The 18,864-nt window shown below is 41.6% G+C and overlaps 1 protein-coding gene across 1 annotated transcript; it reads right to left on the reverse strand.

Annotated features, from left to right (window-relative positions):
• Window positions 1–1,345: 1,345 nt before the first annotated feature.
• On the reverse strand, window positions 1,346–18,582 carry FKBP4 (FKBP prolyl isomerase 4). Its single transcript, XM_034062724.1, has 10 exons — window positions 18,323–18,582; window positions 15,022–15,166; window positions 13,639–13,781; window positions 9,399–9,519; window positions 8,725–8,881; window positions 8,060–8,150; window positions 7,638–7,721; window positions 6,736–6,921; window positions 5,981–6,220; window positions 1,346–2,007 (listed from the first exon to the last, which is right to left on the reverse strand). Exons 1-10 carry the CDS (start codon window positions 18,404–18,406, stop codon window positions 1,909–1,911), a joined length of 1,350 nt encoding a protein of 449 aa, XP_033918615.1. The 5' UTR covers window positions 18,407–18,582; the 3' UTR covers window positions 1,346–1,908.
• Between the last annotated feature and the right edge of the window lie 282 nt (window positions 18,583–18,864).

Below are 18,864 nucleotides of genomic sequence, written 5' to 3' on the forward strand. Positions count from 1 at the left end.
CCTCTCATACACAGAACTCTTAAAGCCCACCTGTACTACGTGGCAACGCTAAGGCTTTGCTAAGCAAATCACATCAGCATTTCCTTAAATGTGGTAACAGGATGAACTGACTCTTCCATCCCTCACCCACTGCACTGAAGCTTCAGGCATTGCTACACCCTGCAGAAACCAGCGCAGTTCACAGCTCCCTAAGCTACCTCCAATCCACCAGCATTTGGTGAAGGTCTTGTTCGGGGCATGGGGTAGAACAAGCATGTCAAGCAGACCATAGCACTTTGGTGACAGTTCAGTTATACAACTGTCTGGCCCAAGCCAGTGCTCTTGGAGGGTCAGGTCCAGGCAAACCCTGGCCCATAAAAACCCCCATGAATAAGTGCTTATGCAGTACTTCTCTCAGCAAAGGAGACCAGCATTTCAAACTTAAGTATTTCAAATGTCATTCATGTTAAAACAGGGATACTCTCTGCAATACACACACACAATTCCAGACCATCCCACATAAAGTCATCTTTCACACTAAAAAAAATAAAACAAAAAAAAAAATCAATGCAAAACAAACCAACCAACCAAAAAAAAAAAAACCACCCAAAAAACCCCACCAGAACAAAAAAAGCCCCCACCAAACCCATTTTTGTACCTGAGAGGAACAGATTTATCTACCTTCATCCTGCAGAGCAGGCAAAAAATTGTTCCTGCTGCTAGAGGGTCTCAGGACAGTGGAGATGCCAAGTTTAACACTACATAGCAGCATGAACAGAGAAGGTAAGTTTGAGTACTATGTTCCAAGCCTGCAGACAAACGAAGAAAACTCCACCTCGACAAAAAGTCCCCCCAAAACTCGAAAGCACACCAGACCCCAAACAAGACATAAAATGTACTACAGAAAGCAGAATATCAAGTAACAGCTTTCTTGTGAGATGAGGACAAACACAGGTTCGAATCACTCAGAAGTTTGTAGTTCATTACAAGTATCTGTAATGTGTTACACTGTTATCTCCTATTTTCTCTTCAAAGCCAGTCAGCATAAAGATGTGCTTTTTTTCCTGGTCCAGTTTTACTACGTGGAAGGTGAAGAGAGCAATAGGAACACAAAATAAGATCTACGCATAGGTTACAGATTTGCTTTTCATACAGTTTTATGCAACAAATTTTTCCTTTTGCAAATATATGGGTAAATACCGTATTGATTATTATAGGTATTTTCTATGGCAGTGAATGAGTAACACAGAAGAATGCTCAGGTAGTGTGGCTATTGTACAGCTGTGTGGATGGGAAAACACCGCATGACTGAAGGACAACAAATTCTCTTAACTCTGTGCAAATTCCAATGAAAACCCACAAAAAGTTCTGTTTTCTTGAGTTTAATTGGAGCTTTATTTCGTAAGCTGTGACTTCACAGTCTTCACCTTCAGCAATTTGCAAACATGAGGCATACAAGAAAGGTTACAACGCTTAGCAGAAAAGACTCCATACTGAACAGGGAAGTAAGGGGGCAATCCCAAGGCAGAACTGGGAGCGCCAATTTGTTCTCCAGTCTCATGTGAGGACTCCTGGAAAAAGCTGGTTACTTGAAAGAAATCAGGAAATGAATTTAGGAAGCAGAACCTGGAATTAAACTGGAACCAGAAAGAGACAAACACCAATGGCAAAATGCAAATAAACCAAGCAGAGGAAATCCAGACAGAACCCAAACAGTAACAGAGGCTGACTGAATAAATAAAGTCCCTAGGATTAAACCAGATTTATGCTGCCACTCAGCTTCAACAGACATATAAAGCTGTAATTGACTGTGGCATGGTGGCTTCAGCCTCTGCTCCCCTGAAGCCACTGTCCAACCAGGTAGAAAAATAAAGGTCTAATTCACTGGAAATTCTTTCATTTACAAAACTAATGGAATAGGATTTGTTTTTATGCTTCTGTATCAACTTCTGCTTTATCTTCAACTCCATTCTGCTCGTCTTTCATTTCTGCATCTTCAGTGTGGCTGATCTGAAGAGAAGCAGCTGACTAAATAGAGACAAAGAAAATAGATTCCTTGTTATAAAAAATTGCTAGCACTTGCAAACAATACCACAAACATTATTTGGTACTTATCACAAGGGTACCTAGTCTCCTTGCAAAACTGAATGAAGGTATCAGGACCTTCAGCAAAGAAACCAAAATTTTCTAAGCATTTTTATCTGCATCTCAGAAATCATAAGCAGTTTAGAGGAGACTGAGAAATAATACTGGTGTTAGATGGTTGCGATTCATACACGGTGTGCACACATTTGCCACGTAACACTTCAATAAAGTATTCTTCCACAGCCTAAAATTTATTTAGGAAGCTTCTACACAGAACTGCTTTTGCCCTACTTCGGTTGCAATGTGTGTGAAAATAAGATGAAATTTAATTTCAATAATTCCCATATCCTGCCCTGACCTCCAACTTATACAATGCACACTTAGACTTAAGATACAAACACCTAGCTTCATGAAGAGTGATTTCAACTTGGCAAGAGTCCTCTGTAAGAGTTTAGCTGGAAGAAAATCTAACCTGGCAAGGTGGCTACTCTAAAAGCCCCTTTCCTTGCCGGATCTTCCAGTTCACATAGACGGGTATAGGAAGCAGAGAGCCGTGTGGTAAGGGTCAGAAGTCAGGTTTTTACAATAGGATATAACCAGCGCCTTGCAACCATTTTCAAACACAGTAAAGGGAAGTAGCAATGTCTACTTCATCCTGTTTATCTCAGAAGATAGTGCAATGCAGCTGTTCTTCAACCTGTCAGCCTAGCACCCTGAACCATGTTTTGTTATGAGGTTAGGTGAGGACAGAGAGAGGAAGCAAGGACATGAACATGCACTATTGGGGGAGGGGGAAAAAGGGTCAGAATCCTTCAACTGTTACATCATCTTAGCTGCAGCAAGCAACCACAGCCAATGTACGAAGGTCATCCTTTGGCATCAAAGGTAAACCTTTCATCCTTAGAAGCATTCTGTGACATACGTATGGGCAAAGTCTCCTTTCCAGAGAAAATCTGTTACCGAGCAATCCTGGGCTTAAGATAAGGTGATAAACATCTCAACCTTTAAAAATCCACAGTCTATATATGTGAACTATTCAAACTTATGGAACAAGTTACTCATGCAGGAGTGGCTGTGGTACTTCTGCAGCTGTAAGATACACAGATGTCATGAATTTCAGGACTACAGTCCAAGCTGCCTTCTTAGAAATCAGAACACATTTGCTAAACAAACCCTCTCCAGAACTCTTGAATGTATGTGCCTCCCCAGCAGGAACACTGTTGCTGTAAAGCAACGTGAGAATCGAGTCAACAGGAAAACGTGTTTTCTTGCAAGAAAAATGCCTAAAGCTGACCTGTGCAGGAAGTGTTCCACTGACCCTTTTTCATAAGAAAACATGTAAATCTGAAGTAGGCCAGGTGGCTCCAAGAAAAAAAAAATACTGTAAACACATGCATATTCCCAAGATCATCTATCTACTGAGAAGAATGAACAAGGCCAATAGGATCCTGGTCTGCCCCAGATACAGTGCAGCAGCGGGGCCAGGGCAGTGATCATCTCCCTGTACTGGGCACTGGTGAGACTGCACCTTGAATCCTGCATTCAGTTCTGGGCCCCTCACTACAAGAGAGATACTGAGGTGCTGGAGGGTGTCCAATGCAAAGCAACAAAGCTAGTGAAGCATCTGGAGAGCAAGTCTTATCAGGAGCAGCTGAGGGAACTGGGGTTGTTTAGTCTGGAGAAAAAGGAGGCTGAGGGGGGACCTTATCACTCTACAACTACTGAAAGGAGGCTGTAGTGAGAGGGGTGTCTTATAAGTAACAAGTTATAGGACAAGAAGAAATGGCCTCAAATTGCACCAGGGGAAGTTTAGATTGGATATTATGAAAATTTCTTCACTGAAAGGGTTGTCAAGCATTGGAACAGGCTGCCCAGGGAAGCAGGGAGTCACCATCCCTGGAGGTATTCAAATGACATGCATGTCACTTGATGTGGCACTTGGGGACATGGTTTAGTGGGGGGTTTGGTAGTGCTGTGTTAAGTTGGACTCAATGTTGGTAAAGGTCTTTTCCAACCCAAATGACTCCATGACTGTAAGCTGATCCTATCTGAAGTAGATGGGAAAATTGGAACTAAGTGCCATGTCTTTGCAGAATCCAAAACAGTCTGCAATGCAAAGACTGTGAGTCTGCCTTTTGCCAAGTATACAACCCTACCAAGTTCCACCTTGCGGTCCTAGGTGTACATTCTGAAAAGCACGAAGGCAGCCCTTTCATACTTTTAGTAGGTATAACTTGTTTTAGCAATCCACTCTTCCTCTCTGAATAAATTTTGCTCTGTCCCACACCTAGTGGAGAAAGCCAGATTCCCAGCAGCTGTACTACCCAAAGGGAACCTGCACAGCAGTCTGACAGCTGGCAATTAAAACCTGCAATTTCAAGAGTGAAGATGTCCAACACTGAAATAATTCTACTTTATTTCCTGTGCCTTTATCTTCCTGAGATTTTTCACTGAAGCCTACCAAAAATCATGGTACTGCATGGCTATACGTGACAAGTCTAGAAGGACAAGATACTTTTCTCCAAGCTCCAATAAGCAAGGACTGATGACATCAGGCTGCTTTAGCCACACTTAACTACATGGACAATGACACTTTCCTTGCAGAATCAGTGGAGAATGTCTGCATTTGTGTTTACACTCCTTCATGAGAAGTAGAGCCAAATCCACTTGACTACTGCTGATCTTTGAGGAGAAAAAACCCAAACCAAAATGAACACAAAAAACCCCACACAACCAAAAAGCCACTAGCAGAACAGCTTGTGCACCCAACCATCCAGTCAGGAGTGATTACCCTGTATGACTACTACGTCAGAGTAAGAGACGAAAAACTTAATACTTCTCCCACTGTCTCTGGGACATATATTAATTTCAGATATATCTCATTTCGAAAGACTGCAAGAAGGGAAGAAAAAGAGGTTTGTGAAGTGCTTCATCCAGGAAATTATCAGCTGACAGTCTGAGATACCTGAGTTGTCAGGATACACTCATCTGGGGACAGTGAGCCCCTGGCCAGACTCACTGGCAGTTAGCCACAGGAACCTGGCATACCAGTATATGACAACTTTTTAGATTCTTCATGTGTATTGTGGAAGGTGGACACAAAGATCTGTGAAAATAACCTCACAATATACAAGCTTCTGCACTCCCCAACATTACTGAGAATATTTGAACAATATAAATCTCAGATTTGTCTTGGAAGTTACAGGTTTACCTACTCCTTCTGGATCGTCAGATTTCAGGAATACAAACACAACATTTTCTTTGGATATGCGATTCTCACCAGTAACTTAGAATGTGTCTTGCTAGCTGATACAACCTAGTTACAGCCTGTATTCAAATACTGCCATTGTTAACTGAACTAGTATTTACTAAAATTCTAGTGAACACTTAGTAGAAAAACAATCCATACAGTAGAATAATGAATCTTATGACAGTCTGACTTTAAATGTCATAATCTGTGACATTTGAGATGGACTGCATCAATCACATCTTAATGTCTCCATGAGAAGCAAGTGGGTGCTTGGCACCATCTGTACAACAGGTATTAATGTCTTAGGAAAGACAGCAAAACAGACTGTTCTTTGCAACAATCAGTCTGAGGAGAACAGCCACATTTTTTTCAGTTCTTGAATCTTACACTTGCATCTCATCACTTCAACTGTTTTCTGATTAACACTAGTCTTGCAACTTCCGCTGAATTAAATAAAATCATTCCGTGCAATGCTTGGTACTACTAGTTGTCTTGTTCAAACAAAATGGCTGCTGGCTATTTCCACCTCCTACAAACTCCCCAAGGAAGGTACTTTGAGTGTTCTTCCACTACATCTACCTTTACTAAGTAAGCTAAATACTTAAAACAGTATTCCTTGTCTAATACATGACACCACATTTTGTCTTCTGGTGCAGTGTTACTTACCTTTAAGTCTTTGTCTGCAAGCCTTTGGAACATGTTGGCATACATCTTTTTCTCCTTCTCATGTTGCTCCCGTATTTTCTGCTGACAAGTTACCAGTTGCACTTTGGCAGCTTTGTTACTTGGATAAAGTTGTATCACTTTCTGGAAATCTCCCCTGGCCAAGTCAAAGTCATTGACAGCCAAGTGTGCTTCTCCACGCCGGAACAGGCCCTTTTCATTGTTGCTATCCAGTTCCAGTGCCTGCATTAAACAAGACAAGCAAGATTTACTTGTTTGCTTGGGTTTTTTTGTTTTTTGGGTTTTTTTAAAATATGCAGTCAGAACACAAGAGACTGCTAGAAACTGTACCTGCTAATGCAGGGTTATGAATCTTCTCAGGGTTTACTAATAAGGTGAACTGAATACCATAGGAGGAGGTACAAAAGGGACTGAATATAGTAGGCCGACTTGATAAAGAACCAGCAAGTCTAAGATTTAGCCCTGTATTACAGCTCTTTGAAGGACCTTTGCCAACATTACTGCCTTCAGTATTCAAAATGTAGCAGAAAGGTGGTAAAAGATATCCAGGTAAGAAATACCCAACAATCAACTGCTTTGTTATTTTTACAGTTTTTATTCAATACTGCCCAACTGCCGTACTGCAAGCTGGTGAGAAAGGCCAAACACCACATGGTCTGGTATCCCTCAAATTGTTAAAGAAAGAGGTAAACTGTCAGATTGCCTCTTCAGCTTAAGAATAAATAAACCCTTACTACCTTGTTGCAGTTTTCCAAAGCTGGGGAGTATTCCTTCAGCTTGAGGTGGCACATAGCTAGATTAAGGTGAGCAGCAAGCCTCAAGCTTTTGGCTTTTGTATCCTCCTCATCGGAGAGTCCAGATTCATGCTCCAGCCATGACACAATCTTCTTATACTGTAATGCTGCCCGTTTGTATTTCCCCTCCTGTAAGCAAGGCAGTTAAATTGTCACACAACTCACAGGATATTTTAGCTCCCTTTTGACCCTTCTGCTTACCTTGAACAATAGATTAAAAAAGAAAAATCCATCAGAAAAGAACTTCTATCATAAAGAATGTATTACTTCTGAAAGCCATTCCTGCATAGGATCAGAAGATCTTTAGGAAGACCTGTTGGTTCCCCCACTAAAGCTAGGGGTATAGGCCAGCATGGATATTTCACCTCAGCTCCCACCTTATACATAGCTTTTGATACAAGACAAGGAAGATGGGGCATTTTCAAACAGTAAAACTATTGCAGTGTCATGAAGGTAACGAGAAAATCTGCCTTTAGTTGGTCAAATTGTTTAAAACAGCTTCTCCACACATCTCTACCCAAATGAGTGTTTTCATTCACAGTACTATCCCACAGCAGGAGTTTATACTGTAACCTTGCTACTACTCAATGTATACCCCAAATTTATCTGTAGGTAGAGCAATCAGCTGACAGAGAGAACTAACTCCCTGCAGAGTTAGTCCTTTAGTTATTGCAACTCTGAGGCTTCTGTTTTTTTTTTTAAAGACACCTTCCCTTCCAGTCTTCCCTATAAAACACCACAGAATACCATGAACACGACTCCGAAATGACAGAAGCTGCCATCAGCATTATCAGCTCATGATATAGACTAAGAAATGCTAGTATTACTTGAGAATTATCATTTACCTTGAAGTACTGAGTGCCTCTCTCCTTCACAATGCAGCTTTGTTCCAGCTTCTCATCTGTGTTCATTTCCCAAGACTCCTTAGCCTACCCAAACAGGAACAGTTCAAGTCAATGATACAACTTCTGGGAAACCAAGGACTATACAGCTACCCAGCTTCCCATTAACAGTATGGTAGATAGGTTTGGCAAAGCAGAGTTTTGCACTGATACTGGAAACTGGGCTGGAACAGGCTGGACACCGACAGCAACAGAAAGGAATACAGTAAGAATAGACAGTTTCTGCCACGAGCTCCCAGTGTCATCTCTGGCAACAATGGCTTCCCTATTTCAGATCAGCTTTCAAGGATTCCATCATCCTTGTTTAAGCTGCACTCATACTTCCTCCACCCAGTCTCTCCTTGGACTTCATCTCTCATTCCTACCTTTTCAAAGCTTTTGAGTTTCACTTCATACTGCAGCTCTGCATCTGGAGGGATCTGAAATTTCTCCTTCCCAGCACTTCCAAAACCATAGCTGTAAGATTAGGGGTTGGGAGAGATTAAAAAAAATTAAAAAATAAAAGTTATCTCACAAGAATCTTTAATGTCTTTTTCCAAAAGGCTTTGAGAACACCAGTGAACATCATCTTCTGACAAAAGACATCTGATAACTCTTTACTAACCACATCACATAAGGACTAGCTATCTGGTCACATCAGGTTGCTCTGAAGGCTCACTGGCTCTTTTCCTATTCTGAGCTATTATTCATGTACAGCAAAAGGACCATTTCATTAAAAGGAACCAGAAAAATGTAAGTTAAAGAGAGCAACAATATATTTTTTTTAATATTCATCAAGATCAACACTATAGAGACATAAGTAAATTTCTTTTAGAATGCTGCTACTTCCAACCAAGTGGCAAAGTGATCTTAGCTTCCTATTTCTCATACATCAAACTTTTGGGGCTGATCAAGTTTTTACTGAAGCACTGAAAAAAGAAAAAAAAGCTGTAAAGCATTACAGCAAACTCTTCATCCTGCCAAATACTTAGTAGATATACTCAGATATGTAAGTATATACTGAAGTATCAAAAGATCAGAAACAGCATACGTGGGTTTGAGATAGAACACCGACTCCTCTGATTTCTCCATTTTTTGAATTGCTTTCTCAAGACCATGAGGAAGATCATAGTTGTCACCTTCTCCAATCTCAAACTGCAATTCCCGCCTGTCAAAAACACGATCTCCACATCGACCTTCAAACTGAACTGGTAACAAAAAGCAGAGAAAAATCGTAATATATCTATATATGGTAAGGTGCAGGTAGCATAGGTGATTTATGGAGTGCCAAAGCCTCCTTCTAAATGGTCTTCTCTAACAGCTACCTATGCATGGTGGTTACTGGCAGCAAGTAACACTTCTGTTGCTAAACTTAATGTATCCTTTTTTTGGTTGTTCTCTCCCTCTTCATCCCCCAGCAAGTGCCAGAACTACTACTTCCCCTCTTGTTCCTCAGCAAATGGAAATACTTTATTAGACTCATCTACCTTTTATGATCAGATAAGCACTTTATCAGATTCAGTATCTCTGGAGAACACAGCTGCTGCTGGGAAATGCACCTTGCTAGAAATAGGACAATGAAAGCTTATTCTAGGCTGTTAAGTTGCCTGGCAAAAGAAAGAGAAGCCATGTATTCCTCTCTGTCAGGGCAAGGAGTTGTAAATTGGGAAAAGGTTCTGCCCTCCCATGTGACAAACCCACTTACTATTTGTGTAACATACTTACTCTCTACAAGTGCACCCTCATTGGGCTTGGAGTAGCCTTCCCCTTTTTTACGGATTCTTCGGATGATGCCACCATCTTCATCATCAGTGAGGTCCTCCCCCTTGAACTCAAAAAGCTCTATCTGCAGACAGAAGAAAAGCATTGCATTTATTCCCATTACATCAATTGGATTTGTTTTCAAGAGAACTTTGAAACTGTACCAGTTCAGGAAGCCACTACCTTCGTTAACACCTCGGAAGATGTTAGACAGCCAACACTATGAAGATGTTGTAATTCAGTAGATGCTGAATGAAAAACTACTAAAGAGTTTCAGATTATATTGAGGCCCTTATGGCTTTTTTTTTTTCCAGCAATCTTGGTCTCTCAATACTAGATCATTTCAATTAAAGGACTGTGAACCTGGCTTCTGAATAAAGCTTACATGAGCCACACTGCTTAGGGACTACTGCAAAAAAAGATTCTACTGGCTTTAACAGTATTTTTGCTAATGTCTGCAGGCAGAAGTATGGATGGTGATTTTGGGGCTTTTTGGTGTTGTTTCTTTGGTTGGATTTTGTTTGGGGTTGGTTGGTTGTTTTTAATATGAATGAAAAAACATTTTGAGCACATTAAGCTAGGAGGAATTTGCTCTCAAATGCCACTGTGAAGTGGAACCAAAGCAGCTGTCACACCCTCTTCAAGTACAATCACCAACAGTGTCACTGCATCCAAGGGCCAAGGAGGTTTGTAAGTAATGCAAGGACAAAATGAGCAAGAAAATGAAATATAAAGATGCAATCCTTATCCTTAAGTCCTGACTATACCCCCTAAATTCCATCTATAGTCAAATTCGTATCAACTTCAAAATGCTCGGAATGGAGCCCAAACTGACTCCCAATGCTTGTCCTGCTGCATTTAAACAAATACAAGAGCATCTTTTCAGAATTTAGCTATTTCCCAACCATTTCTTCATTCTCTTACTCTTGTGCCACAGAACAATCTTTTCAAAATGTCACTGCATGCCTGAACAGAGATAACGTTCACTTTCTGCTCCTGTTACCTATTCCCCTCTAAGTCTTGCCTTATCATTGTGTACTGGGGGATCATTTCAGAAAAGAATTCTTTCCAGAAGAAGGATAAAATAACCATGATTTGGCCCACATTTAATGTAAACTTGTTGCTGCAACGATGTGTCTGGAGTTTTTAAGAGATGATGATAATGTAGGAGATAACTACACAGCCTTAATCTTCACATGTCCTCCCAAGTCTTTAATGCAAATCATAGTTGAAAGCAGGAGGTCCATGACAAGATGGAAAAATAATCTAGTCACAAAGAAACTTGTTGTTGCTGCTGTGAAATTAAGATTAAAAAAAAACAGTAATCTTTTGCTATCCTGTGTTTGATTAAAACAGTAGTAAACCAGCATGAAAGAGCAAGTTATCATAGCAGTGATTGTTTAGGCCAAGTACCTTGTTCTAAAAAAAACAAAGTTCAGGGCTAATGCTGTGGAGGTTTGTAGCACTGAACTTAAGAAATTTCAATGTAAAAGGAATTGAACGTGCACCAGCAGAAAACGTATCTCTACTCTGTATTTTGATGGATACCTAATAAATAGTATTCTGGTCTTAAAAAAAAAAAAAAGAATCAAAAAACAATAAAGAAGCCAACTCTCCACCCCCCCCCCCCAAAAAAAACCCAACCGAAAACCAATCAAGAAACCTTTACCCTCCAAAACAAACACCATCACACAACACAAAACAACACACCCCCCCCAAAAAAAAACAAACCCCAACCCTGTCACAGCTTGGGTTCTTTTCCTTCTTCCTTTTCTCCCTCTAACAATACTGCTCAGGCAGACCTTTGGGGCTATAAAGGCTCACAAATGAAACACTTTTTAGCTAAATAGTACCTACAAGATAGAGAAGTCAGACTGGCATCATTACGAAAAACCTAGTGGGAAGTGAATAATCTAAGTGATGGTATCAGATAGTACTCTGATGAAACAAAACACATCTTGCCCTTAGAGCATTTGTTTCAAATGGTTAGGTGTTATCTCTTGCTGTAGAACAATAAATAAGCCCTAAAAATGCTTTATTATGCAACAAGGGAGGTCTTGAGCTTTGAGACACTGTGCATGGACAGTAAAAGAAGAGAAGCTGAACATGTTTCATAATTGCTACACTGAGGTTCTGTTTTGTTTTTCCTTTCCCTCAACCAAACTGAAGTGAGCAGAAAAAATGTGACCTAGGAAAACACAGAACACCAAACCAAACAAGCAAACCACTCAATAAAATAAACAAACCCCCTAAATAAACAAACAAATCCCACAAAACAACGCAAACAACGATAAAGTTTGCATTTGAATCATCAGGTCAGAACAGTGAATGTTTTATTAGTGTTTTTAATCTCTCAGCATCACCTGCATTTGTACAAAACACACAGCATTCCAGCATGTGTGGTTCAAAGAACATAAACCATGAGTTTCTTCAGATTTATATATATAAAAACGCTGTTTACAAACAGCTCTACAAGACATTCTTCTTCAACAGTCAACTGCAGAAATAAAATTATTAATTTTGATGTAGTCAAAATAAGTGAATTCTCATCCCTTAGTGGCCTGGAATACAACCTGATGGCAGTATTTTTTTCTTAATCCTTCCTCACACAATGCATCTTTAATACTATTTTGATGGATATCTAATAAATAGTATTCTGGTCTTCCAAAAAAACAAACAATAAAGCCAACACCCTCCTTCCACTAAGAACACCACCACCCCCCAAAAAAAAAAACCAACAAACCCAACAACAAAAACTCACCAAAACAAAACCAAAAAAACAAACAAACCAAACCTAAAACAACATCCCCCGACCTCCCCCCAAAAAAACATCACAGGCAAATACAAGTGAAATGCAAAGAAAATAAAAGCAAACAGACTATCCAAATTTAATACAAATACAGTATCAAACTATGTTTAATTTACCCTTAACAGATGCTCATTGTTTCCACTAAAGTCTAAACAAGCTTTCAGTCCTCACTCCATGACCTATTTTTCAGATATTAAATAAAACATCCTATCTTACAGGAATGAAGTAATTTTAGAAATCATACTTAGAAAGTGTACATCTGCCTTTTCTCAAATGAGAAATTGAACTGTTTCAATAATAAGAAAAATATAACCTCCCCAAAACACTGGACTGTCAGAGCATGCTCCAAAACCAGCTTTAACATCATCCCCTATGGAGAAAAAAAAAGTCTCAGCATTCTGCAAAATCACTCTCACTAGTGAAATAATACACAAGAGCTGCTATTTCCACCCTCTTTTGGGAGTGTGAGGGAAAAGAGGGGGAGGGATGCTTTCAAGCTCAGCGGGAAACAAAATTCTGTCCTCTGCTGGTAGCATTAAGAAACACCCATGCTCACCAAGACCTGCAGTTCACCAAGGAGACCAAGTGACCATGTGAACAGCGATACCCAAACACCAAACTCAAGATTGATGAATCTGTCACAGGACCAAGTGTGGACAAATGACCTTCTATTATGGTAAGATTGATCTGCAACCCAGATCCACAGAGAAACTTTGCTACTCAACAGGCAACCTGAATCCATACTGGTTTTGGAGTCTTTTAAGGTTTATTGAAATGCTCAGCTCTACATAAAACAGTTCACAGTTTCACAGCCATTCAAATACACTATATTCTAACAGTTTATATGAGGCAACTCGCTCCTTTTCTCCCCCAAATAGCTCATTTAAGATTGTGTTAACTTCGCAAAGAAAACACAAGACTATGAAAAATATATTGTTAAGGACATTAACTGCTTTTTCTGCTGCTGAAAACCTTATAATGCATGATTACTTTTAGTCTTATGAAATGGAAAGATGATTCAAGGTTTTCATTTTTTCAAATACTCCAGAGTCCACCAGTGAGACTATACACCCTCCCAACCTGTACTCTCTTACAGTGAATATTCCATACTGTAAAATTAAACCTGTGAATACTGTAAAACAGTAATATTTTGAAAACTCCAAAATAAGGGAACCAGAGCCACTGCAGATCAGTAGGAGCCACACTAGAATTCTTTGCTTTACCCACATTACCATACTTGACCATATTTTTCTCTCCAGAAAAAAAAAATTCCTGTTTGAAAGGATATCACATCATGTATTGTCTACATGATGTAATATGTTATTTCTACAGCAAAATAAGATTTTCTGATTTAGCTTTTCAAGCATACAGTTTGAATAACCATCTCTCACTTACCTCAAAGATCAGTGTAGCATTGGGAGGTATCTTTGGGGGGCTCCCAGCTGAGCCATAGGCGTATTCTGGTTTACATGTAATCCGACAGATTTCACCAACTTTCATAGTCGCCACAGCAATGTCCCATGCTTTGATCACTTCACCTATACAAGTCAAATTTCAATCACGTGATTATTAGGCATACATAAAGGCACAAGCAGCTGTTAAACTGAGCATCACCACTTTTAGTATACAAAAGCTAAGACAGCAGAAATACTGAAAGGCCTGTGTTCACTCCAATTTCTGTACGTCAGTTTTAATCTTAATCCAATTATAGTTATCCTGGGACTCAGATTAGGCTAAATTCCTTCACTGTGGGTGTAATGAGTGATTTTTCTCCTCCCCTTACTTCCTCGCCTATAGAGTCATCTGAACAGATACGGGCTGAAGTGCTTGGCACAATCTCAAGTGCGAGGAAATAACAGTAACTCTCTGAAGAGGAAGGTCTTAGGGTGAGAGATTGCCTGCTTGTATTTTGAAAGCAATCCAAAGAGCATTTTCGCTCTGTACTTCTATCAGCTGGCAAAGAGCAGCACGAGTGGTTACTAAAAGTTACATGCACTTGTAACAGAATGGGGGAGAAAAGCAGGATAAGGAGTATTCTTTCTAAAGCCAAAAGTGAACCTCAAGTAACAAAATCCTATCTCTAAACTCAAGCTCTCCTACTTGCTGCTGCTTTCAACTCAATCAAGCATTCTTGCTATCAATCTTGTATTAAGAGGTACACTTCGTGTCATCTCAAATTCAAGTACACTGCAGAATTTATCTCCTAAATGAAAAAGCAGCAAGTAATGAACTGCCAGGGAAAAAAAAAAAAAACAAAACAAAACCCAAAGAGTGGTAAGATTTGCTATAACAAGGATGTTCAGACTTTTTAATTAAAAAAAAAACACAACAAAACAAATAAACCAAAGTCTTTTGACAATGAAGAGAGGCATTGCTTCAAGATTCACCTTTGGGTTAATTTAGGAATTTAGGGGAAAAGAGATTATGTTTCATCACACTGCAGCTGACGGCTGCCCCCATGCACCCTGGCCCAGTATCTAGTCACAATCAAGTACTTCTGAATGTAAATCTTGGGCAAAAATCAACAAAATGCACTTCCTGGCTATTTAACTACCCTTTCTCACTGTGCTTCAGGGCATATTTGCTTCCCTGGAGCACTCTGCCTGAGGCCGACTAGTTCTTCAGCAGCCTTCAATCAAGGGGCTACATACACAATTGGGTCATTCCAAGAGAATAAGCCATAAGCTTCTGAAAACAAGTTTAAATAGCAACTTTAACATGCATGGAAATCCCATCTCAATTATTACCAAAACTGAGCAATATCAAACAAGATATTACCTTTGCCCAAGTCAAATGAAAATTTGTCTCTCCTGTCCAGACTGGAGTCAAATTTTGTGCCATCAAGAAGCCATCCTGTGTAATGGACGGTCACTTTATCACCAATCATCGGAGACTCTGTCCCACTGCCTTCTTTCTTGACAACCTATGAAAACCACACACAATTCTATGAGCATGAAAACTAATGCTGCTTATTAGACATGAATTCCATCAACTGAGATGCGTAAGTTACCCTTAGTAGATAACAGATTTGCAGGTTTTCTTCAGTTATCTGAAAATGGATTGACTATTCCATCTGCAGATCAGCAGCATTGCAAATGCAGAAACCTCAAAATGGCTCTTGCTGTCGTGAGAACTTAATTGGCACCAGCTTACAGATCTCTGCATCTATAGTTAGCAATATCACTTACCTTTCCTCAATGAGATTTTACATGTTCCAGGTAAACCATTACGCTTTATTTAAGCACCTTCTTCACTACCACTCTATCACTACCCCTGAGTTTAGGAGTCTAGGCAAAGCATTTAAACCAGAAAATGAGCTGGTTCTTTCCATGTAGTCTATTCTAACATGTGATCTAAGATTACCTGAGTTAAACCAGCCAGTTTAACAAAGATTAACAGAATCTCACACTAACAAAGATCAGTTCAAGCAGTCAACATTTCGGGATTATTATGTGGCATTAATTTTGTCTCCCAGGAACTTTGGCACAGATTGTTAGCACCACAATTCCACATACAGCTGCAAAGATTTGCTTTTCTTCTCAAGAGATTCCCCAGCTTACCTAGTAAGACTAGTATCAACTAAACTTGGTATACAAAAACCAAGATTGGCCAATCTTTCTGGTGTTCATCTGAAATACATATAAAATAGATAAGAATATTGACATATGACATAGAGCAAGCATATGAATGAAGCCTTGCCTGTAACGGGACAAATTTGAGTTTTCCCCAATACTGACTGAAACCATCTAGCTCTGAGCCAAAGCTGTGCATTACTTTAGCTCGGCAAAAGAGACCCAGTGGAGGACTGTAATTGCTTGCACCTATGGAGTTCATAAAGACAATAATTTATTCAAGGACAGTTATCGAGAAGCATTGATTGGTGTTCCTCTTTTTAAAAAAAAAAAAGCTGTAAGAATGCCATGTTACTGTACCAATCATGTTTTCCACTGAAGGAAGCAGACCCTAGGGAGCCTCCTTCCCAAATTTCCAGTACTTGCAACCAACCAAGTCTCTTACTTTGCCTCCCACCAACCCTGCAATTGACTATGACTGAAAATAACACCCTCCACCCAAAGCTGAGGCAATGACAGCTCCTGTCAGACTCAAGCTGGAAGCATCTCACTGCAAACACAGAAGAGGGGGAAAAAAAACCCAAAAAAACCAACTTTTCCAAAGTAGTGATTTTAAAGGAGTCAGTATGAAGTCACTCTGAAATAATCACATTTAATATTAAGCTTTTCACATATCATAGTCTAGAAGTGACATAGAAAGTTAGCCAACATGAAAGCAATTAATATCTCATTTTCTGTATTTACACAGTATTAACCTTTTGCGTTTGTTTCATTTTCAAGAGACTCAGATTCCACTTTTTTCAGAAACCAAATATAGCAACCCCCTTTTCATAAGGTTTACATCTCCCTTTCTGGTGGAAAACCCCCATTCTTCTTTTCACATTGTGTTTGCAAATGTTTCTGTTTCTAAACTTAAATGGTTACACTAGAAACAGTGGAGGCACATTCAGCAATACCGGGTAAAAAAACCTGGATACTATTCTGATACAAAGCTAATCAACAAATTAAAAAAAAAAAAGGCCAAAACCCTCCTGGAATCAATGCAATGATACCAGTCAAAACTGGGTGCAGCTTACTTCAGAGTTAGACCTTTGATTTCAATGGGTGTATTCTGCTTTCTGGCAATTTCTAGAAAAATCCATCAAGACTGCACTTCATGATCTTTCCCATCTTTTGCCTTATCAATTCACAATCTCGCTCCTTTTGAGGTTCTCACAGCCTCGGTTCTTTTGCAAGTATTTTCTCCTCCCCTCCTTTTTAAAAATTTAAAGGAAAAAACTTATCACCTACAGCTTCTCCATCATCAGAACGCGGGTGCTGCATGGAGCAGGCTCACACTGCCTTTTCCCATGCTCAGGGCTCTGAGCTGCAGGAGAGCGGCAGGCAGCTTCCTGGGCAGCCATGCCAATGAGAACTCTAACCTGATACTGCGCTACATGGAAAAAATAGACACTCATCAAAGCACACTAGCAGGAAGCATGGGAAAGCAGAGTATCTTCAGTCTGGTTCCCGATATCCCTAGAGGCAGCACCTCTACGGCAAACCCAGAGTTTTAAGCTAGAGAGTTCCAAAGATTAAATCCAGAATTTTGCCTTTGCTGTGGTGCTGCTTTTCTTCTTTCGATCACCGTAACCTGAAATTTCACTGCGATTAAAAAACGCTTCTAGTGATCGTTACCATTTAAGAGACTAAAGAAGCTTCCAGAGATATGGAAATAAGGGCTATCTGACAGAGAGGGTTAGCGCAACTCCCCCCCACGTTATTAGTTCTGCTACCCGTTATCAACCGACTTCCCAGTACAAAGGAAAGAAGCCGGTCTAGGGGCATCCTGGACACACGGCACAAATCGCGCCCGCAACCAGCCCTACCGACCTCACCTGCCGCTTCTTAAGAGCTCACTTCCCCTCTAAAACTGAGCCAAGGGTCAGCCTTTCCGACTCCTGCCGCCGAGGGGTGCACTTACATTAGACCCCCGCATATAACGCGGCACCTCAGCTCTGAGAGGCTGCTTGTACCAAGATGGAGAAGCCCCATTTTCGGCGTCTGAGACACAGGCAGGGACAAGCAGCACAGCCCGGCACCAACTAAGCACGATGCGAAACACACGTGCGCTGCCCAGCCACCATCTTTAACTCTTAGCCCCCGAACACGTGCGGGGAGGCTGGGGGTCGGGCTAGGAGCCCCCCAAAGCCGCAGTGCGGGCACAGCGGCGGGCCGGGCTCGCCCGGAGCAATACCCCATGGCAAAGCCTCTCCCCCCACCTCAGCCCGCCGCGACCCAGGGCTCCCCACGCCGCCGCGTGGGAGCCCCCGCGGCCGAACAGCGCCTGCGCGGCCGAGGCGGCCTCCCCCTCCACTCCCCGCCGCTTACATTGAATCGCTGGGGCCGCCAGACAGCGGTCAGCTTAATAACAGCCTGGTTCTCATTTCCTCAGCGGGCATGGCCCCCGGGAACTACCGCTCTCCCGCCGGTGCACCGACCCTAAGCGGGGAGCAGCCGCCCAGTACCTTGAGGACGCCCTCATCCTGCTTGGGGGTGATGTCTGTCCCTTCCAAGGGTGCCCCGTCCGCTTTCGTCTCCTCCGCCGTCATCGCGCCTGCTGATGCCACCGCTGCGCCTGGAAGGGCCGCCTCACAGGGTCGGGGTCGGCACCGGTCTCCCGCCGGGCTGGTGCTATCGCGTTTCTGCGCCTCCGGCTCCGAGCAGCGCGGGCGAGCGCCGCGCCCCTTCTTGCCTCCTGCCTTCGCCGCAGCGCCTGCCCCCGGTCGAGCGGGGAGGAGGAAGGGGAGGGGAGGAGGAGGGACGGACCGAGAAGTTTCTAGAGAGGCAGCTGGGCTGCCACAAAGCGCCCGGCAGTGCCAGGGGCCGGGCAGGAAGTGTGTGTTGCTCTGGGGGACAGAGACGCTACCGCCGCGGTGTCTGTCAAAGGGGGAAAAGGCGAGTAAGAGTCAGTTTATTCCCTGGAGGAGAGCGGGTGGGCGCGCTTTCCCAGCGCTGGCTGCGCTTAACTCAGACCAGCCTTAGTGTTAGCAGACCTTTGCAGATGCAG

This window comes from Melopsittacus undulatus, chromosome 5 (assembly GCF_012275295.1).
Source record: "Melopsittacus undulatus isolate bMelUnd1 chromosome 5, bMelUnd1.mat.Z, whole genome shotgun sequence".
Classification (NCBI taxonomy): Eukaryota; Metazoa; Chordata; class Aves; order Psittaciformes; family Psittaculidae; genus Melopsittacus; species Melopsittacus undulatus.

Bases quoted from the DNA above. Each gene is read 5' to 3' on its own strand.
- FKBP4 (XM_034062724.1), bottom strand. From the start codon at position 18,406: ATGACGGCGGAGGAGACGAAAGCGGACGGGGCACCCTTGGAAGGGACA. The intron at 13,782-15,021 runs GTAATATCTTGT...TGACTTGTATAG, and splicing joins TTCATTTGACTTGGGCAAAG to GTGAAGTGATCAAAGCATGG. The intron at 6,922-7,637 runs GTAAATGATAAT...CCTTGCTTACAG, and splicing joins GAGGCACTCAGTACTTCAAG to GAGGGGAAATACAAACGGGC.